Source organism: Penicillium malachiteum (assembly GCF_028827825.1).
Source record: "Penicillium malachiteum strain IBT 17515 chromosome Unknown utg000005l:1.0-9002435.0:326005.0-9005861.0, whole genome shotgun sequence".
In the NCBI taxonomy this organism is placed as follows: domain Eukaryota; kingdom Fungi; phylum Ascomycota; class Eurotiomycetes; order Eurotiales; family Aspergillaceae; genus Penicillium; species Penicillium malachiteum.
In genome coordinates, this window is record NW_026643099.1 from 3,426,934 (window position 1) to 3,448,769 (window position 21,836).

General features: G+C 46.1%; 5 protein-coding genes across 5 annotated transcripts; 3 read left to right on the forward strand and 2 right to left on the reverse strand.

Annotated features, from left to right (window-relative positions):
* Window positions 1–148: 148 nt before the first annotated feature.
* N7483_011267 (multidrug resistance-associated protein) lies at window positions 149–5,065 on the forward strand (the record flags this gene model as incomplete). Its single annotated transcript, XM_057094694.1, has 11 exons — window positions 149–349; window positions 410–1,394; window positions 1,872–2,654; window positions 2,709–3,023; window positions 3,080–3,191; window positions 3,249–3,320; window positions 3,374–3,489; window positions 3,540–3,965; window positions 4,022–4,208; window positions 4,295–4,375; window positions 4,447–5,065. The coding sequence occupies 11 exons, from the start codon at window positions 149–151 to the stop codon at window positions 5,063–5,065; spliced, it is 3,897 nt and encodes a 1,298-aa protein (XP_056940665.1).
* A 1,474-nt stretch (window positions 5,066–6,539) lies between these two features.
* N7483_011268 (uncharacterized protein) lies at window positions 6,540–6,770 on the forward strand (the record flags this gene model as incomplete). Its single annotated transcript, XM_057094695.1, has 1 exon — window positions 6,540–6,770. The coding sequence occupies one exon, from the start codon at window positions 6,540–6,542 to the stop codon at window positions 6,768–6,770; it is 231 nt and encodes a 76-aa protein (XP_056940666.1).
* A 1,392-nt stretch (window positions 6,771–8,162) lies between these two features.
* On the reverse strand, window positions 8,163–9,343 carry N7483_011269 (uncharacterized protein; the record flags this gene model as incomplete). The annotated part of the gene is made up of 3 exons (XM_057094696.1): window positions 8,163–8,737; window positions 8,797–8,814; window positions 9,307–9,343. The coding sequence occupies 3 exons, from the start codon at window positions 9,341–9,343 to the stop codon at window positions 8,163–8,165; spliced, it is 630 nt and encodes a 209-aa protein (XP_056940667.1).
* A 5,487-nt stretch (window positions 9,344–14,830) lies between these two features.
* Window positions 14,831–16,952, forward strand: N7483_011270 (uncharacterized protein; the record flags this gene model as incomplete). Its single annotated transcript, XM_057094697.1, has 2 exons — window positions 14,831–16,191; window positions 16,259–16,952. 2 exons carry the CDS (start codon window positions 14,831–14,833, stop codon window positions 16,950–16,952), a joined length of 2,055 nt encoding a protein of 684 aa, XP_056940668.1.
* Window positions 16,953–17,497: 545 nt separating this feature from the next.
* On the reverse strand, window positions 17,498–21,573 carry N7483_011271 (ankyrin repeat-containing protein; the record flags this gene model as incomplete). Its single annotated transcript, XM_057094698.1, has 8 exons — window positions 17,498–19,228; window positions 19,365–19,506; window positions 19,575–19,705; window positions 19,760–20,752; window positions 20,806–20,921; window positions 20,979–21,070; window positions 21,255–21,340; window positions 21,391–21,573. 8 exons carry the CDS (start codon window positions 21,571–21,573, stop codon window positions 17,498–17,500), a joined length of 3,474 nt encoding a protein of 1,157 aa, XP_056940669.1.
* Window positions 21,574–21,836: the final 263 nt, after the last annotated feature.

Sequence of the window (21,836 nt, forward strand, 5' to 3'; positions counted from 1 at the left end):
GCTGGAGCGTCGGTTGGCTTAATCAGCCCAATTAGCGTGCAGGCACCTGAGCAATAAAGGACTCCCTACTAATTTCCCCTTCCCCCTTTGTTTCATTGAAATATGCCGTGGAGAAAAGATAAAAAGGAAGCACGACGAGATCATCACAATGCCATCCGAATGCTCGCTCCAAGCTGGCAACAGCTTCGGGGACATGATAGCTCGCGAATGCCGTGTTGGCGTTGATTTCACGCTCTCGTTTCATCTTGTTCCCACAATCGCGTTTCTTATCATCTGCCCTCTTCGATTGCGAATTCTAGCCAGAAGAGATGTGCGAACGAAACCTCACATAATGAGATTGGTAAAACTGGTAAGCCCCGTTTTATACTTACTCGTAGAGCTGAACATGACTTGACGTCCACTTCCCTAGACGACTGCCTTGATTTTCGCCGCGATTCAACTGGCCTTGCTCATCAGCTGGGTAAAGAAAATTCAGCCATACCCCAAGCTCTCTCTAACATCAAGCGCACTGAGTTTGCTAGTGGTAATGGAAATCGTGATTTTGTCATGGATGGAAGATGAGCGGTCTGTCAGGCCATCATCACTCCTCGCCATCTACCTTATCGTCACCTTACTTTTTGATATTGTACAGATCGGAAATTCGTGGCTATCCCACAGGAATTCCTTAATACCGGGGCTCTTTACAGCTTTTGTATCTACAAAAGCAGCGATGTTACTTTTCGAGAGTTTGGGGAAGCAGGAGCACTTGATCGATTCTTATCGAGATCTTTCACGAGAGTCAACAAGCGGAATTGTGAATCGATCATTCATGTGGTGGCTGAACCGCCTGATTTTTGTTGGTTTTCGCTCTACACTCACTGTCGATGATCTTGATCCTCTTGACAAGCCCCTACAGTCCAGCCGAACGGCACAGATGGCACAGAAAGCCTGGGACTTTCGCCAGCGTCCCGAGCGCCGGTTCGAGTTCCCATGGCAAATGATCCGAGCTTTCAAGAGCCCACTCGCTCTTACAATACTTCCACGCCTCTGTTTGATCGGCTTTACCTTCTCGCAGCCCTTCTTGATTACATATATTCTCAAATGGCTTGATGATTCTGGTCGCGTGGGTACTAGTAGCCTAAGTGACGGTTATGGTCTCATCGGGGTCACATCTTTGATTTATCTTGGAATAGCCCTCTCCACTGTGCTTCATGACCGGATGCTTAATAGATTTGTCACGACTTTTCGAGGGGCAGCCTCATTAATGATCTACGACCATGCCTTGCAGACTCCCGATGGAAGCATAGGGGATCGATCTGCTGCCATTACTCTAATAACTACCGACATTGACCGGATCATCAACTGTCTAGTCATCTTAAATGAATACTGGGCGCGGAGCATTGAAGTTGTCATAGGTACTACGCTACTAGCGCGTAGGCTAGGGTGGGTTTGCCTGGTGCCAATAGTGATCGTTATCCGTATGGACTCTTTCCACGACTTAAATGCGCCTACTCCTTACTGACAGTCAATAATAGTATCTAGTGGCGGAAGTATTTACATATCAAAGCACATAGGAGGACATCAAAAAGTATGGATTGATGCTGTGCAGCACCGAATAGCGATCACACGTTCAATGCTGGAGCATATTCAGTCGGTCAAGGGATTGGGCTTAGCTCTAACTTTCATCCAGCTGGTACAAAGGAAAAGGGCTCAAGAAACTCATCAGATGGCCAAATACCGATATAGTATGGTCTGGAAGAATATGGTGCAGAATTTGCCTTGGGCCTTAGCGCCAGCTTTGACCTTCATCATCTACGCTGCTCAGGGGAATGAACTGAATCCTACTAAAGTATTCAGCAGTCTGTCAATTATTACTCTTTTAACTAACCCAGCTTCCAAGCTGTTGAGCGCGATTCCTTCCATAGCAGCATCCACTGGATCCTTTGACAGAATACAAGAATTTCTTTTGTCAGAAAGGCGTCCTCAAGATGCAGCGGATGACCTATTTGGCACAATTGAAGCGGAAACACAATGCAACTCTTTCAATGGTGTATCAGAAACTACCGACCTTCAAAAGCCTGTCATTTCTATGAAAAGCCTCAGTATTCGCCCATCGCCATCGGCAAATTTTGTCTTGAGAGATGTTAGCTTCAAAGTCCCTTTTGGGGTGCTAGTCATCGTCCAAGGGCCAGTTGGATCAGGCAAATCGACCCTTCTTCGGGCTATACTCGGCCAAGCAGTCTGTGAGACAGGGTCAATGGCTTTGACCACTGGAAAGCTTGCCTTCTGTGCGCAAACACCATGGGTTCCAAATGGCACCATCCGCGATGCAATTTGTGGAACTCTTTCAGCATGTTCCGCCAAGGGGTACGAATTTGAGCCAAATTGGTACTCGGCTGTTCTTCACGCATGCGATTTGAATCTGGACCTTGATATACTCCACGACGGAGACAGGACGCGGATTGGAGATGGATCCGGGCAGAGGCTGAGTGTTGGTCAAATGCATCGCGTCGCTCTTGCTCGAGCACTCTACGCTCGTAGGAAGCTTTTACTTCTAGACGACATATTCAGCGCTTTGGACAAGAAAACCAAGATGACGATCATCTCACGTCTTTTTGGAGCCGATGGACTGCTCCGAAAGGCAAATGTGACAGTGATCTTGGTGACACATGAGAGTACGGGCCCCTTCAATATTTCCTTCTGACTATTTTAAGCTAACAAACTTTAAGATCTCCGGATGTTTCCTGCAGATCAGATTTACATTCTTTCGGATGGGTATTTTCGTCGCAAGGAGTCTTCTGAGGGGGATATTTACCAAGGAGTGGCACTTGATGTTGTGGAGACTGAAGAATTTGAGGAATCCCCAGCTTTGGGGCAAGATGACAAAGCTGCCTTGATCTGTGAGGCGAATGAGATTGACGATTTAAAGAGGGCAAGAGGGGACTCAGCCATTTATAAGTATTATTTGCGCTACGTTGGATGGCCCAATGCTGTCATATTTGTTCTCTTCGTGATGATGAATGTCTTTTCTGCTACATACGGTCGTAAGTAAAGTTTCCTTCGGGCAATGTTGTGATACTACTCACATGATGTCTATCAGAAATTTGGCTTGAGCAATGGACTAGTCGTTGCGGGGAGCAGAAAGCACTCTATGTCACGGTTTATCTCCTCCTTGGGATTTGCAACATTGTTGGAAATGGTGGTTATGTTTGGTGAGGGGCTCTAATGTTGCGGCTATAAATTATGGCATGTTACTAATAAGGTGATAGGGCTATCCTCATTCTGATCTCTCCGTCGACGGCGCGCCGACTCCATTATACCGTATTGAAGACTGTTATGATGTACATTGAACTCTTGTTTCATACAGTTGGCTCCACTGCTGACATATAGGAAGGGCAACACCTCAATTCTTAGCGGCTGCTGATATTGGGTCAATCCTCAACAGATTTAGCCAGGATATGACCCTTATAGAAAGTGATTTACCGATCGGCATTTTAATCATGGTCTCAAGTAAGGGCCTCATCGTTTGCCAATCATGAGTCTGGTACTAAGAACTCCAGATCTCTTTTCATCAATTGCCAATGCTGCATTAACTGCGACCGGGTCGAAGTACATGGCAGTGTCCGTGCCTTTTCTAATGGTCGCTCTCTTTCTACTACAGAACTTTTACTTGAAGACATCGCGACAACTTCGCCTTCTGGAACTGGAAAGCCGAAGTCCATTGTACTCTCATCTTCTTAGCACGGTCGAGGGCCTTGCTACCATTCAGGCTTTTGGATGGGAGGCAGAATTTCGAACCGCCAGTTCAAAATTCTTGGATACTACGCAGCGCACTTATTATGTGCTGAATTGCGTTCAGCGTTGGCTAACACTGGTCTTGGATCTCATCGTGGCTGCCGAAGCGATCATTGTTGTCAGCTTGGCTATATGCTTCAAAAATACAACGAGTCTTGGATTTCTTGGAGTATCGCTCAACAGTATTCTTGGTATGCTTTTCTCATACTACTCAAACCCACTGGTACATACTAACATATCCAAAAAGCCTTCAATGGTAGCCTTTCATCTCTCATATCGGGTTGGGCACAATTGGAGATATCTCTAGGCTCCATTTTCCGTGTCAAGGATTTTGAGCTCACAGTACCAAGGGAGACTTCAACTAAGCAAGGTGCTCCTCCCAATTGGCCAAGCCAAGGCGCTATCAAGATCTCGGGGATAACTGCACAATACAAGTAAGTATCCCGCACCTCGAAAAAAAATGTATAAGCCGGCATTACTATTTTTCAAGGTATTGCTTTACTAACCGAGTCACACGCAGTTCTGAGTCAACAGTACTAAGCAACGTCTCTCTGGAATGCTCACCAGGTCAGAAAGTCGGCATCTACGGACGGACCGGGAGGTGAGAATTACCTTCTCATTGATTAATATGACTTCTTGCCCAGGCTAACTTTCTGATGCGCAATAACTTAGTGGAAAGAGCTCTCTGTTATCGACCCTATTGAGTATGCTCACCGTGACCCACGGTTCAATCGTGATCGACGGCATTGATATCGCTACTCTTCACCCTGATCAAGTCCGCGAAAGGCTTATCACCATTTCCCAAACACCATTCATCATGGTTGGCTGTACCGTTCGATTCAATATTGATCCTACCGAAAACATCCCTGATGCAGATATCATCGCGGCTCTTGATCGAGTTGGAATCTGGCATGGTGTACTACTTGAAAGAGGAGGGTTGAATGCTGAAATAACCGACATCCTATCACTATCTCGAGGCGAGCAGCAGTTGCTTCAACTTGCTCGAGCAATGCTGAAACTACAAGCCAGTGATTCCAAGATTCTGTTGGTTGATGAAGGTACCAGCAGCGTCGACATGGAGACTGATGCTCGTATACAAGATCTACTGGAACAGGATCCATTTCGTTCATGCACAATTCTCACAGCCGCACATCGTGTCCACACTCTTTTGAATTATGATCTGGTAATTGGGCTAGAACGAGGAAAGGTGGTAGAGATGGGCCAGCCAACTGTTTTGAGTAAGTTGAAGGATAGCATTTTCAGCACCGCTCATGATTCTAGCCGGTCTTAATTTACCAACGGGATATTCATGGATTGATCCAATCGGACTCATTACACGATTGCTCGCTGGTGATGACGATTATTGTTGTATGGAGATAGGTTTAACGCTCCTGTGTTTTGATTCATCACATGCTCCTAATTATGCCGATCGGAAAGGAGAGGTCGTGTTCCGTGTCCTAGTACACCGTGAGCCCAACCATGATAACCAGCCCAGTCACCATGATCGATTGCATTGGGGAAAATGATGAAGCTGAGGAGCACTTCGAAAGTTCTAAAACCATGGATTATCAGTAAAGTTTCCTGACCGTAAGTTTCAAGGGGCCTTATACCCTCGTTTGCCCATGCACACATGTTCATGAGGCTGAGCGTAACGTCTTCATAAAGCGTAGTGTTGTAAAAGGTTGAGTTGTAGCAATCGTTTTCAATCTTACAAATCTCGGATTGATTCGTAGTTGTGAGCGTGAATGAGGCGTACTCGCACAGGCACTTCGCATGAGACCGCTTTGTACTAGATGCCCCAACCGAGTAGTTGCCACACTTCGCTGTATCAAAGACTGAATCATAGTACTGTTCCCCATAACATGGACGCATGCAACTTTAGAATCCGTCCACCCAAGCATCATAAGAACATGGGGTGTATGCAGCTACACTCAAGCCCAACAGAGCGACAGCAAGAAATATGTGAATCGAGGCCGGACCATGGCTCAAGAGTGGACTAGGAGGGTAGGCAAAGGAAAATTTGACAATAGTAAATGCTCTTATTGTGATGGGGGAAGCTTTTGTCTTAAGAAATGAATCCACAAGCCCCTTCATCGCACTTGGCTACATTCAGATGTCGGCTAATCTGCCGACCAAATTTTCAATTAGACTAAGAATTGATACTACTACCTGCGAGGCAATCAGAGACAGAAACATTGAATTTTTTGGGTCCTTGCTCCAGGGGCTAATATCCACCAACGCGTCTCATTGGTCACCGGAAAAATCGGCAAATGGAATTTAGGGCAGAGCCAAACCCGTGGACCAAGATCGGGAGGCCCGAACATTCAGTGGATCATCCGAAGATTGATTATGCCTAATTAGTAGGAAGGTCCACTGGTAGACCCTAGACCCTTCACTAGTAGCTAGTAAGGTAGGCCAGAAATAATCTGCTCGACTGCATTCCGCGATTGACCTCGGACATTAAGTCTACTAGTAGAATGGTGTGCTTTACGAAACATATGTAATGCACATCTAATATGTAGAGAGGCATTAGGGCGGAGATGGGCCAAAACACGGGCATCCCGAGATCTCCGCCCGGGCGCTCATATCGAAGTGATCAACCTTGGAACTGAACGACAAGATTTTCATATTACGGTGCCAGCTAATTCCAGTTTCAAGTTTGATTCATTCCACCCAAGAGTAGAATATAATGGACAAAATGGTGTATATGGATTGAGCAACAGAATACCCACGGCTGATACATTATTGAGCTGGAATGGACTGACATGAAGACTGAGATACAACCTTGGAATGAACTGTCAACTGGTGGCTACCCTTGCCGGAACTGTCCTTCCAAGGTTTCTGCCGCGGATTATTACTTTCTCAAAAACGCATATACCTCTTCGAGCTGTGACAGCAAGACTAGTGGTACTGTCGTTGATGGTTACTGCTACACCCTCAACTATCCCTGGGCTACACGGAGTGTTGCCAGTGACTCTACCTTTACGAGCGAGTAGTGATCTCAAAACGCTGGAGAATAACTACTATGTGTACATGACGGAGCTCTATCTCAACTCATACCAATTTAAAAACAAGACTGGCACTTACGGTGGAAGTATGGTCATCGGCATTATGCAAACTTCCTTGACTCTGCCGACTTGCTTTTACAACCTCCCTGTCTTCACAGTCGAGACGCAGGAAGAAGACTGCGATGAGAATTTCTATTCATCGCCCTGTTAGATTTATTACAACACTAAGACCGCCGAAATACCCGAGCTTGGTGTCACATGGTTGGCCGCAAACCTGAAGGCCATCTTTGCCGAGAATGTTTGCACTTGCACTGCAGCCGCTCTGTGTGACCGGTACTAGATGTTAATAGACTTGGAGTCTGACCTCCTGCTTAGGCCAAGGGAGGAAGGAGAGAAGGAGGATGACAAAAGTATTGAGAACCCAGTGGCAGCAAGAAGATGAACTTGGAAGCATCAACATTGAATATATCAATGGTATACAGTCCGTGGGCTTACAAATATCCAAGCCACGGGCACTGGTTCAAGTTCGCCTAAATAGTTTCTTTGAATTCCAACCTTGGAAGGTTGGGGTTTAAGACTTACTGACTTTCGATCTTCCAAAGTTCGTTCTTATTATTAGTGAGCATTTAAATATTCAACATTGAAGGATTGCCAGTGCTCGGGACTGCTCGGGCTTAGTGTTGCCCACATGAAGTGCCAGCACTTGAGTGCTTAAGGAGCAGATCTCTATGTACCCAACAACCTTGGAACACATGCGCATGTAATACCCGAGTCGCGGTATAATACCTAGGTACTATATCCCGCGTGCAGTCGGTATCTTTCTAACTCCAGGGCTTGAACCTCAAGTTCAACATTGAAGTTCCAAGATTCAAGTTGGAACAGAGGTCAAATGGAATAACAAGCGTAGCCAAGATTTTATCCATGTATTGATGGATTGAGGTGGTATCAATATATTCAAGTTTCATCTTCAATTGCTCTAGAGATCTTGCTCGACACAAAATCCTTGACATAGCATTCTCGAAGAAAGGTACATATAACACGCCAAATTTAAAGGCCCTTCACCTCATCCCTTTACTATCGTACTGTGTCATGACTTGCAGCTTCAAAGTAGAAATGACCTCCCTTGACCAGCAGATAGTCCAGCAAATTCTCTCCTCCGTCTCTTTTCACGGCTAATCCTGCCTTTTCTAGTCCATCCAATATAGCTTTATCGTTATCTGTGATCATTTGGGTCATTCCCATGCCCAGGGTGCGAACCACAGCAGTTGGGAAAGAGTTTCCCAGAAGATCGGCATCTTCAGTGCTTACTCCTGGAGTGTTCCAGACTGATGTCTAAAACTTTTCCATTGAATCAAGAGAAGTGACGAACATAGACGCACGTTATATCATCGTGACAGCGCCAACTCCATGGTTAACGAAGTCCTGGGCAACGTCATGCGCGGAGGTTCCAGCACCGATGATAGTGACCTTTTTGTTCTGCAGATCCGGGATAGTGGCTGCTGATTTGTGGGCTAAAGTGTGGTAGATCTGGCCCTTGAATAACTCCTCACCAGGGAAGTCAGGGCGAATTGGGATATCAGCAAATGATCCTGTAGCTAGCACGACATGCTTAGGATTGATTTTTTCCACACTGCCATTGCTCTCCAATTCGACTGACCACTGTTGCGTGGAATCATTGTATTCAATATTCTTCGCAAATGTATCATATCGGACTTTGAGACCCAGGGTCTGCTGATAGTGCTCCATCCATTTCAGAATATCTTCCTTGTCGAGATAGCGGGCCGAATCACTCGGGTATTTCAAAAACGGATAGTGGCCCGTTTCAGTCGGCGTGTGCAGGTTGATTGTGTCATATCTCGTTCGCCAAGCATCTCCAACTTGAGAAGCCTTATCCACGATGAGATATTTGAGACCAAGTTCTTGCAGATGAGCTGCAAGGTAAAGTCCCGAATGACCTAAAAGTCGAGTGTGAGTTGTTTATTTCCTCAAAATGCATTGAGTATGGTCGGCTTACCTGCGCCCACAATCAAAACTTGCAGAGAGTCAAGTGAAGCATTGGATTAAGTCTCTGCTTCCTGCTCCTTCAGATGTTCAAGGGTGGTGAAAATAGTCCATGCTTTCCATTGGTCGGGTCCAATACTGGCTAGCCTCAGAACTCCTCTGCCCACACCGACCGATCTAGAATTGTGAACACAGGTTTCACAGGGCCTAACTATGGTATTCAAGCCACAACAGTTGATGGACCGACTTCATTTATCTTCCGTCGCTAGAATACTCAGCAAGCCCTTTCCTCTACAGTATCAAGTTTTGTGGTCAATCGCAAGGTCGGGAATACTCGGATTGTGCTTGCAAGGCGGATGGCTTTGGCAGCAAAGAATGCTTAGGTAAATTGGCCATTTTGACCATCTGATTTATTTCTAGTCACGGGCGAATAATATGAAGATATCAGCCATACCCTTCTACCCTTGCGACGTCTGCGCCAGTTGATACATCTGAACGATAAGAAATCTTCGGGTTTGCTTACTGGTTCTTCCTTCTAAACTGCTTCCATGAAAGTCCATTACTTGTAATTTATAACAAAGATGAAAGATGCCACAGGCCATCCTGCCTCCTCACCATCACCCCGCCACCTAAGGTTATCCAAAGAAATATTTCCGAGTAACCAGGCGCCCAGCGAACTCAACTAATAAAGACTTTTCGGCTAATCCGGAAGGGTAATCCGTACATCGCTTGACGCATCCTTTCGAAGCTCCTCACTGTATAAGACGGTTCATTTCTTCTTCGCTATATTTATCATACAAGGCTTAGCGTAAGATAAGAGCCCTAGACTAGGGTGTTCTCACGGCACATTCTGTACCCAAAAGAGTATCTGGAATCTTCTGATATTTCCAGGCTGAAAAAATCTGAAGTGTGTTTCGTGATATAAAGTTATTCGAAGTGATAGGCCTTGCGTACTTTGAAGCGGCATAACAAGTACATGAGAATGTCGCACCTGCTCATTTCAAATGACATTGAGAGAGTCATGGACTGACTTGGGACTTAAACAACTCGGCATTAAAAGCTGATTCTCAGAAATTTGTGGAAATTCACCGATCAAATTCACCAGTCTAGTGGCGGTGGCCAATTGTTCGATCCGATCATAGTCTCCCATTTGCATATGTAGTGCGAAATGGCTAAAGAAAATGGGGGAAAATAGACTTAAAGGCATTATGTGACTGCCAGAGCATACAAACTACTTTCCGAGGTCGCGGTGGCAAACGGCGCTTAGTGTGTTTCTGAAAACTTGTGTATTCGAGGAATTCGAGGAGAAGACCTTGAACTGTTCCGATTTTTGCGAGATGATCAACTATTGTCTTGAGGAATTAATTGAAATATTAAAGAACCCACGTAGATTTGAGTGCATTCAATTGCAGATTAAATTAATGTAAGTGATCATCTAAAGCGGTTACCGAACTCCAGTGAATGAATTAGCCAGCTGCAGCTGTGAAGTCCAGGGAAGTAATTCAGTCAAGTTTCTCTCTACCTTGAACAGAAATTAATTTAAAAGACCAATTTTAGCAAAACAGTCATGTTGACATCGATACTAAAGTTCTTGTACATGATGTTGGGTTTTCCTAGCTCAGCTCGGTGTCCCGTTTTAATTTTGGATCAAATTGTGCGATTGGCGGAAATTACAAAACAATACCATATGTGTTCCACATTTACGAGACGATGTTGCGCCCTGCCCATGCTGTGGCTGTGTATATTGTATCGTGGCTGTGTGGAAACACGGTATGTATACCATACCAGTCTTGGTTGTTAAAAATCCTTCGCCAGTCTTACCTTCTAATAAGCTCAGACCGAACAATACACCAAAAGCTTATGGATAGGATTTGCTGAAGCCGGAGTGCCTCTTGGATGGACTTACTGCATCGATATTATTGTGTCAACAGGCCCATTCTCAAGTCTCACTAGCTCTGCCGTCTTACGAAATGTATAGAATAGACAGAGTCGATATTAATACATAGATACGAGTAATGAACATGACGCAGATTAGTTCAATTTGGCATTAAGGACACCCTACTTGATACATGTGAGCACTATACTTGTGCTATGAAATTAATAAATTTCAACTCATCATGAATAAGAACAAATGGATGGAGAAAAATCCTCTAGGATACATGAGACATCAATTTTGATCTATATGTCGTAGGTAAAAGCAGCATGAGATGACGAGTAGCTTAGGCCAAATATTACGAGTCGTATAAATATTCCAATTGATCTTCCTTGTCACACCGGCGAGTGTTTTGAAATTCTAAACCATTCTCAGAGCTCGATCTTAATCGTATAGATGATCCTCATCCGCAGCGCATTTACATGTTCCTTTTCGCAGGATAGGAGTCAGCATACTCCGTTGAACAACATTATTGGCTGTTTCCCTTCTTGCTATGATATCTTCGCATCTGTGCTGCATGATTTTGATGGCGAGTCGAAGTGCTACTCGAGAAGGATTGAAATCATGATTATCTACGCCCGAATAATCGGAAACTTGCTCTAGGTATTTCATCACGTTATCCATAAACCCCACAGAAATCTTTATTTGTTCCTTGTGATATTCCTTTCTTTTTGGAGAAGATTCATCGAGACGCCAATTTTCCCTAGCTCTCCTCAGAGCATCTCCCATGCTATGTTCAATGCGAGCTTGGTTTTCGACATCTTCATCAATCGGCGTTGGCTGCCTTGAATCAACCAACTCAGTGACTACAGAAGTAGCAGGTGATGTAGATATAGAAGCGGGTAGAGCAGCCGCGACTAGGTTACTGCGGTGGCGGTGTATGTTTGAATCCAAAGAGTACTCATCAGGGTGAATCTGCAGTCGTTTGGAAGGGGGATGATCTGTTAGATCGAGTCAGTAGACCATAGCTCTTTAGGTGTAGAGTAGAATATTCAAATTACCTGCATTATCTTTTGCATCGGGTAGGAAATGAGATATGGTGGCTCTTCACCTTTTCAAGGGAGTTGAAGACCGGCTGCGTTGTTCTAGATCCATAGTGTGTCAAGACCAAAAGGGATCGTGAAGGCATGAATAGAGCGAGAATGATTCTCGAGAAAGAGGTTCTTTAAGTACACTTTCATCCCCAAATAATGCTGAACGTTCGAATTTGATGATGAAAAACTGAGGGCGGCGTGACACTGCAAACTCGGCTGGTTCCTGGGAACCATGGGTGACATGGCTCAATAAACATCTTGATCACCGCCATTCATAGCTCCTGGGAGATGAAAATCCTCGAATCATCGGTTGTACTTGTACTTGTTCGCATGTTCCTATACCAGTGTAAGCTTCAAGTTTGCGAGTCGGCGACAGGGAAAGTAGACCTACCCAGTACTTGTTGAAGCCAACACCATCGGAGACTTCATCATAGGTCAGAATTGTAGGGGTAAGCAGCCGATCCAAGCCATAGCAACTAGCTTCCTAGGAGCAACTGTGATGGGGCAATTAATTTTTTCGAGCCAGCAAGTAGTTGAGTTGAGAGTTGAGGTGAGTGGCTTCTGGGAGCAAGAATCTACGCAGAGTCTGATAGGCTAGAAATCCTGATTTAGCACTGTTGATTCTCAAGGTGAAACGGAAAATGTGAAATGCCATAGGACTATGCAGCAGGCCATCTCTTTTTAGATGGGAGATTGATTGAAAAGTAGGTCCCCTCATTTGCACTAGCGCCGTGCGTTTTATTCTGGTGGCCAACTCATACTCTTGGCTCTCTTTGGTGTGATTGGTGGGTGAACCACAGGAGTGAGCGCAGGCTCAGTGAGCTCAGGCCCCAGCTCACTGATCGGCTCACTGAGCATGCGCCTGAGCTTACATAAGGCTCAGTGAGCCGATCAGTGAGCCGGAAGCCGTGCTCAGATCTACTCAGTGAGTAAAAGCGGCGACTCAGTGAGCACTAATCCGGAAAGAGCAACCAAAATCCGCCGGGGGAAATCCATTACGTAGGTGCTCAGGTGGCGCCGAAGTGCTAGGTCAACTGGTAGTAGTACGATTCAAATGTTCGTATTATGGATATCATTCTACCACTAGGTACTTCAACCTTGGAAGTTCCAAGGTTATACTCCAGGCTGCCCAGGTGGCACCTGGGCAGTGCACATGTGGTGACTTGCAGCCTCAGAGCGAGAGAAGAGGCCCGGACCCGGGGTTCCACTACTAACTAGCACTTGAGTAGATACTAGTACCTAGTAGTAGCCAAAATGGATCTGGGCATTCGATGGCTAAGAAACTGGATCTCATGCCCATGTGTATGTGCCAGGTGCTTATTGTGAGATACAGATTCTTTCACTGACCGATGTCAACTTCGTGATTTGGCATTTGAACCGTCCTCAAAGATAGAATTTATTACGTGACATGAATATTCAGCTACATAGTAGAGTGGAGCTAATCGTACTCCAGGGCTTCGTAGAGGCCGCCTCACAAGGTGGAGTAGACATAGTGGAGGTACATTATCGACACAGCGGACTGTTTCAGACAATTTTTTCAGGATTCAACTTCAACATTTGAAATGTTCAAGTTCAAGTTACTGCTGGTAGTTCAACTTTGGAAGTTGGTCACGGTGATGGATGATAGCTGGAGGTAGTGATACTAGAGAACAATGAGAAATTATTCATAGGATCATGATATCAGCACTTGAGACCAACATCCGTCATAGCCGGAGCTATGATAATTTATTGACACTAGTAGGAAATAACTGAAATTTGAGATTTGAGATTTTGGGAGGTATTTATCTAATTATTAGGGACTTCTAGAAGGATTCTATAGTATATGTACTACTAGGTAGTAGTAACAGGGCAACTTGAAACTTGAAACTTGCTTATTGAACCATGACCCGGAGTCAATCACACGAGGCAATAGCCGAAGCGCGTTTAAATTGGGGGCCATTTGGGTTCATTTTGCTGCGGAGATGTGAAAAGGATCAACATGAAACAAGCCATGATGAGCCCGTTTATTCCATTTTACTTCTACTTGATTTCTTGTTTTTTTGTTCCGTGGTCGCACCATGCACGAGCCAAGCTGTATCCATGGTTCCATAGTATACCTCAAAATACTCCTGAATAAACATAGGAATATAGACCACTGTGTAGGAGAAGGAGAGTACTCCCTTGCATTATTCTAGGGGCTCATATAGTTTCTTTATGTACCTTCGTACATCGTACAGGAAGAAGTCACTCCCTGTTCGAGGTCAAGGTTCTGTTCCTGAGCACGGACCCACTCAGGGGGGAAGTAGGTAGAGAATTCAGACACATGAGAGGAGTAATAAAGGAGTAACCAGAATGATAGGTTAGTAAATGAGAATAATAATATTATAGAAGATGATAGGAATATGATATAGAGAATATAATAGATCAACTCATACAAAAAAGAATCGAGCGTAAAAGTAAAAAAAGAAAAGAGATTTCGTCATTGAGGATCCATTAGGGGGGGTTGGCGTTCTTTCCCTTTCCCGTTAGGGGGCATATTGTGTCTCACTCCATTTTGCTTCTCTTTCTTCTCCTCTTTGTTTCTTTGTCCCTCATCGTGCTGCGCACTTGCTTTGTTTACTTTGCTCAACTTCCTTCTTTTTTCGCGACGTGTCACTTTCGCTCTTTGTTCACCCCTTGTCTTGTTGTTTCCCCGACGCGTTGAATCCCCCCTCCCCGATTTGACTCCGACTCCGCAATTTGGGAAGACTCGACTCTTTTTTCCCTTCGATACCTCCACTTGGATCTGGTGGATCCAAAAATTCGATCTTACGACACTCGTTTACCTCAAAGATCACAACTCGTGTTCACCCCGCGTGTTGACCCGACGCGTTATCCCCCGATTTGAATAACCTCCCCCAGTCCTTCGAAACCGAAAAAAAAAGACACAGATTTTGACTTGCCGAATGCTGGCCTATTTTTCTTGAGCTCCCCCTCGGGCCGAGATGAGATAGTGCTCTGGTAGTCGTCCATTCTCTACTATCTGGTCCGTCTTGCCGGCTGGCATCCCGCATTCTTTTCTTGTTGGTCTGGTATCATCCTTCTTTTCTTCAAACTTCAACATGACGGTCCCGCAACCCCCTATGACCTTGACTGGTCATTGCTCCGCCGTCCACAATAACACACTTTACGTCTACACCCACAATGGTTTCGCCTCCATCGATCTGCAGGCAAATCAGGTTTGGAAACCACTTTCCCCCGGCGTATCGGTTGAAGGAGCTGCTTGTGTGTCAGCCGCAATTGAGGGCGACACCGAGAACTTGGCATTTTACGTAGTCGGCGGGACCGGCAACTCATCTTCTTATCCTTCTTATTCCGGACTTCAGCGGTACTCTTACCAGGATGGGAATTGGACTACCTTGCCCGGTGATCCCACGGACATGCACAACCGCACTTCTCACGGCGTGGGCTACCTAGAGTCTTCAGGTTCGATCTTGGTATATGGAGGAAGCACAGACAGCGATGAGGCTTCCGAGTCGACCTTCACGATCTCTACGACCTATCCCTACACTATGAACTCGGAGAACAGTCAAGGTGCCCCCGCAGCGGCGGACCCGATGCTCTTGACTTGGAATGAATCGGCAGTGGCTTTGATTGGTGGATCCTCGACAAACACCGACGTCTACATTTATGTCGACCCTACGGGCTGGACAGCTTCTGGTTCGACTCTTTTGTCTGCTATCTCGGAATCCAATCGATGCGCACTCGCTACTGATGATGATGGGAACAAAATCCTGGAAGAATTTGACCTGAATGCGTCACCAAATACCGTCACCAACTACGAATTGATGAAATCAGGACAGGCATTAAGTCCCGCTACGGTGTTGAATTCTTCGTCGACAAAGCGAAGTCTCAGCGATTACCCTTCGTACAACAGCGCGAACGCCCCAACCACGATAAGCACGGATTATTCGGTAGCTCAAAGTAGTAATAACCTGGTCGTTATTTCCGGTGGCAGCGGCAACGATTCCCTATCGATCTTCAACCAAACGAGCAACAGCTGGAAGAATGTAACGGAGCTTTTCTATGGGAGTGGCACACAGAGTGCCCTGCACGGAAGTACGACTACATCCACAACATCTACGACATCTACATCACCCACTGCCACCTCGGCCTCTGCTACTATATCCGCTGCTGCTGCATCTTCTGGTGACTCTGGCGCGAAGGTTGGTGTCATTATTGGTGCAACTCTGGGCAGTTTGTGTGGTGCAATTGTCATCCTGGTCGTCATCCTGTTTCTGCTTCGCCGTGCCAGGCTCAGGAATAACCCAGCCGGTGAAGGAAAGGGCGGAGATGGCAAGGACCGTTTGAGCTTTCAAGATCAAGGCATTGAGCCCCTGGCAGAGGGTGCTTATCCTATGGCCAAGAGCCCCGTCCCCGTTGCCACAATATCAGATGACTCGCTTGCGATCATGACGGGCAAGTATACTGGAGAGAAGTCCCTGCGGCCCCCCCAGTCAAGGCTACGGATATGGATTATCCCGGAATAGCCCAATTTCCACCATCCCGTCTAGCGGCGCGATGCCGTCAAGCATGTATTCCGATGACTCGGACCGATCTGCCGCCGTCGCTGCCGCCGTCGAGGCCATCTCCAGCCCTGGAAACAAGCCTGGAGATCGCACCACTGATGAAGGATGGGGCAAGTACTTTGAGGACAATAGCGCGAACAATCTTGCTGGAATGCAATCCGATCGCTCGACTATCAGCTCCGTGTACACAAAATCCGATTACCGTGGTAGCAGCGCCTGGCCAATGACCAACCTCGCTCCTTTGAATTTCGGCTTCCTCGATCAGCCCACACCTCTTGGCCGTGTTGTCAGTGCCAGTCCTACCACAGAGAATGGAGAGACAACTGGTCGCCGTCTCATTATCCCCGAAAGTCAATCCGCCCGAATATCTAGCGCGGACTCTGTTAGCGTCATCTCTGATGATGACCCCCATGATACCAATTGGACTGGCGCAGCCCACAGCAGCTGGCTTGGACGTCCGACTAGCAGTAACTACAGCACAAGCTTTTACAACAGCAGTAACAACAACCTCCCTGCCACGAACTCTCAGAACTACGCACGCTACTCCAACGGTCGCAAGTCCAGCGTCATAATCCCAGATGACATCGAGGAGCTACCACACCCTGGAACTATGAATTCCGATATGAGTTGGCTCAACCTCAACGCTGATCGTTAACCATTTGAACCATCTCCACCACTTTGGTCACACCATCTATCTCCTACCTCATCTCATCTGTAGACCCACACCCTCTCCCTGTGTGTAGCTTTCTATCTCCAACCCTCTACCATCCCTATCTCTCCTACTGTCGAATCCTGTCTGTTCCTTGCATGGCGTCTCCTGGTCGCGGTGTCCTGTAAAAGTCTCCTTGTCGGTCCCTTCGTTGCATCTCCCTTGCATTTACCTTCTCTGCCTTGTCTGTGTGCGAGCGATTCTTTAGCGATGCCTCACAGTTGCCTTTAGTCGCCTGTTTACTGTCTGTCTTGTCAGTTGTCCATATCGCTCGGTTAACTTCTGCTCTATTGAGCTCGAGTTGATCTCGTTTTGTACATATTCTGAATTATGAATGTATGAGTACCTGGTACTCTGTTCTCCCTCGATATGCCTTACTTCCTTGCATATACCCAAGTGTTTTACTTGGTAGTAGAAGTAGATCTTTTATACATTTGAGACATGATGAAATTTGCTTGCTGGGGTTGCTAGGAGAATTCTGGCTCCCAAGGCTAGCCCTTGGGAGATGTATTTCTCTCTCTAGTCATGATCAAGGTTTCAATTAGACGCTTCAGATCCAGAATCGTCTCTCTCATCTCTTTTATCTCCCCCTTCATGTCATCCATAAAAGATTTGACGTTCTGTTGCCAAGCTTTATCGTCATCTGCCTTACTCTCTGTAATATCACTATCCTCGAGCGCAATCGCGCTCGCGGCGAGCGGTGACAAAGAGTTGATGATATTTTCCTTCTCATTCTTCATCCGAAGTCCTTTAAAAAGCCGTTTCAGTATGCGAGTACGAGACACTGGAAGAGGCGAGGAAAGTAAATGGCTCAGGATCTGGGCAAAATATTCGGCGACCACTTGCCTAAGTGCAGAATGCTTCGAATAATCTGGGTATTTGCTCAAGAAAGATTCTTGGCGGCCAATAGAGGTTGCTAAATAATCAATCAGCTCCATGGTGTCCACATCGCCATCGACTGATATAGCAAGGAGCACCAGCCAGGAAAGCGCTCGTGGTATGAAGCTCCTGCAGTCAAGATCCTCTTCTCGCATCCGTTCAGAGCAGATCACCAATGCAGTATACTCTCTTACCTGGCCCTTGTACTCTGCTAGCCTTCGAAAAGCATGGTCACCAAAGGCACGTAGCATGAAGTCTTGGTACGATGAACTCGCGAGAGCAATAGATCGGGTATGAATGCAGATGGCCAGTAGCTGTAAATCTGAGTCCACAGACAGGGGTAGAAAACTCGATTTTATGCGTAGCAAATTACGTAGCCTCTCTGTAATTCTGATTCTCTGGATGGTGGCGTAGTTTGATTCCCAGGCAGTAGCCCATGCTTGACCTCTTCCATTTTCATCTTCCATCCTAGAACCGTGCGCATCAAAGAATGCAAGAAGATCGAGATCATTGAGGGCGAGAGCCATCTGCTGTGCTGTTCCAAAGGTCCCACCCCGCAAGTTCACATCGGCCCCGAAATTGGAGATCAAGCTAATTGAAACGGCTTTTTGTTTACCAGCAATCGATGCTTGTAATGGTGTACCATAGACGTTGTCCACGCTGTTGATATCTGTCCCTGAAATCATCAAAGAAAAGATGGTCATGTTTCCTAGATAGCAAGCGGTTTGAAGAGGGAAGCCATGCTTGCCTCCCCTAGAGGTGGCGGATGACCCTTGGTCAAGACAGAATTGAACAATATCGGGCATTTCTAAAATGACGGCATAATATGAAGGGTCGGGCTCTTTGGACAATTGGAATGACTCAACAGCATCGAAAACAGAGACCCATCTCCGAAACGTGTCAGAATTTCTCATATGAAACAGACTTTTGATTTTAGCAAGAATCTCGTCTTGGAAGTATTTGTCATTGCACAAGGCTGCGTGCTTTGGCCAGAATTTGCAAGCATAAGTGAGCAATGGGCTACCCTCTGATTCCTCTTTGGTCCAGTTTTTAGAATCCAGGATAATATCCAGGCATTCAGTGCAGATCCTGGAGCTTGCTAGTTGAAGAGACGTCTCACGTGCAATTCTTAGAACATTCTCATCTGTGTTTTCCACATCGTTGCTCTCTTGGTCTGTATGGAGAAACTGCTTGATCCGACGAGATAACTTAAGGCTAAGATAATCTCGAGCCGAGGAATGTGAGAGTGTGACAGTTCCTTCATCGGAAAGAAAGAGGAAATTGCGACAAATTTTTGATATTCGAACCTCAGATACTCCGTCTGTGCTCTCTGCAATATCATCCTGGACCATGAAATAATCATCATGCGTCAGTGGCTTGACTGCTCCAAGTACCCAAAAGGGCGCTCGCTCAGCTTTCAGCTCTGATGAAGATGGCACGGCCTGGTGTTTTGTGAGGGAGGCTTTTCTCGTAAAGGACCTCGTAAATCTGGATAAAGTCCCTTGTAGCCCATTGGAACTCTGCGCTCTTAATTGATTGCCAGTTGGTGTTGATTTCTTTGGCATTGATTTCACTATCTGGATCAAGAACAGCCTTTAGAGTCAGCTCTGCCCATTTGAAACTGGTATAACGTAAGACATTATTAGTGCTTCGTAAAGATTTATGGAAATATCATAGGGGCACACTAACGTTCCTTCTGCCTTCTCTGGGAGGGTTTCGATGATATCCGCGGCTAGGGTCTCGTCGATGAGGTTTGGGCGTTGAACCTGAAACCTACGAAGTTCCCCCTCAACGAACATTTTCATGTCTGGGAAGCTGTCCTTTCCACCAGCCACTGCAGATACACCTCAAGGGAAATAGCGATCAACAGGTACCACATATTGGCTTGAGAACAGAATCTTGAGGTTGTTTGCACGATGATCAATTGTTTGCGAACTGGAGAGAAGTGAAACGAAGGAAGGGAATTCATCCAATCCATCCAGGATGAGAATGGTCTCATCTCGACTGTTGATAACTTCAACCAGCAGCTCAGACGCTTGTTGAAAATCTAGTGGTGTTGGCGACCGCAGCGTTCCCTCTTCCACTGCTCTAGTGAAATAAAGGTCTTCCTCTTCGGCAATCCGGTCACCATTTGGGGATAAAGCAAGCTGCTCTATAAGAGCCCGCAGGAATTTGGTAAGATGCATGTTTTTCCCCGAAGCACTATCCGCAAAGCTGCCGCTGAAGTAGAAAAAGGCGAGGTTTTCAAACGTTTGTTTGACATGATATTGAACAATCGAAACCAGTGATGTTTTCCCTGTCCCAATGACCCCTTGAATCCAGAATTGTCCCTGAGAGCCTTGAATCCAATCTTGAAACTCTGGTGAGTCAAGAAGCCACTTTCCGGGTTCTCGATATTGTGCGCCAAGTTTCTCCCTTGTACTCGCATGCTGATATTCCACATCAACATCATGGACCAGCCATTTCTTGACTCGATCAATATGGTCATCTAATTGTATCTCGCGCAAAGAGTCCAGAATCCCATCAGGTTTCCCAAGAAGCGTTGAGAGGCCAAGAGAAACCGTAAATGGATGGCAGTCTTTATCGGCTTGTTCTACAGCGGATTGTGCCGAAGTCCAGGAATCAGCGGCAAAGGTCCCTCGCAGAGTTCTTTTGAAGGTTGACCTAGCAAAATAACAGGAGGCCTTCATGTAGAATAGAGTGACCTTGCGATAAAGTCTCACCAGAGCTTTCTCAAAAGAAGGATCATGGTTTATGCTCCCAGAAGTGTAATCGCGATCCGATGTCGTGTATCGCGCGGTAATGCGCGTCATGACCTCGATCCCATCAATAGCTATTTGTCTTTCTTTGGTATCATTTGTAATCAACTGGAGCCTATCAGTCATGCCTGTTTATCGGGAACTGGAGATGGCTAGCATACCGGTAGAAGAACACAGACTCCTGCCCATGCGAGTCCCGCATGCTGTGAGGTATCCAATGCCGCCACACTTCCCAGAAAGCCAGAGAACTTTTCCACGATTTGCACAATCGTGGACACTTGCTTTCGAACGTTGAAGATCTCTTTTCCTTTCCACTACAATTTCCACTCCTTACTCTGCATTTCTTCAAGTCGCACGGTCGCAAACTTTCTCATGTGTGCCTCATCACCCACATTGTGCTTGGCCATGATATCCTCGTCAAGTTTGCTAGAGAACCCGGGAAGGGCTTCGTCATAATTAGGAGACAAGTCAGAACCAGATTCTGGTTTGCTTCTGCTCTGTTTCGTTCTCGAGGTTATGTTCTTCGTTGGAGTTGTCATGCAAGAGAATTCCATCCGCCTCTACCAACTTCTAAATTTCTTCATCTTTGTCATTGTCGATCTCTCAGTACGCTCTTTCCCAGAAAGTGAGCTTCTCCGTGGTCTGGATACGAGCAGCCGTATAATCAGTAGAAACGAGCTGTTGAGAAGTCTCGACCTGAAAATGCAAGTTAGATCCGCTCGGAGCGATTTGCATTATTATCGTACAAGGTGATCTGCCAGCACTTTCTCGTTCTTCATGGTTGACTGTTCACCGGTATTGTGCCCAGATTTGGGGATGAGGCTGCTTGTGGCCTCACGCTGCTGGACTCCCGCTTTTTTGGACTTCTTATTGGGGTTTCGTCTGAAATTTAGAAAATGGTGGGCCTTTGTCGCAGCCTGTTCGTCCATCTTGAATTATACAGACTAACCGGTTTCAGATTCAGGTTTCTCAAAGAGAAGCATGTGCCTCCGAGTCGTCCTGAGGGGGAAACGCCTTAAACGTTAATGCTGACCCCGCTAGTACTAGGAGGTCGCCCACTAAGTCACCTGCTCCATGCATATACCCAAGCGCGCATAGGTATATGCCGAGGTGTGCTCACATTTTCTCGGCAAGCCATACTAGTATTCATAAAATACTCAAGTGCTCAGTCAGTGGTATATACTGGTATCCT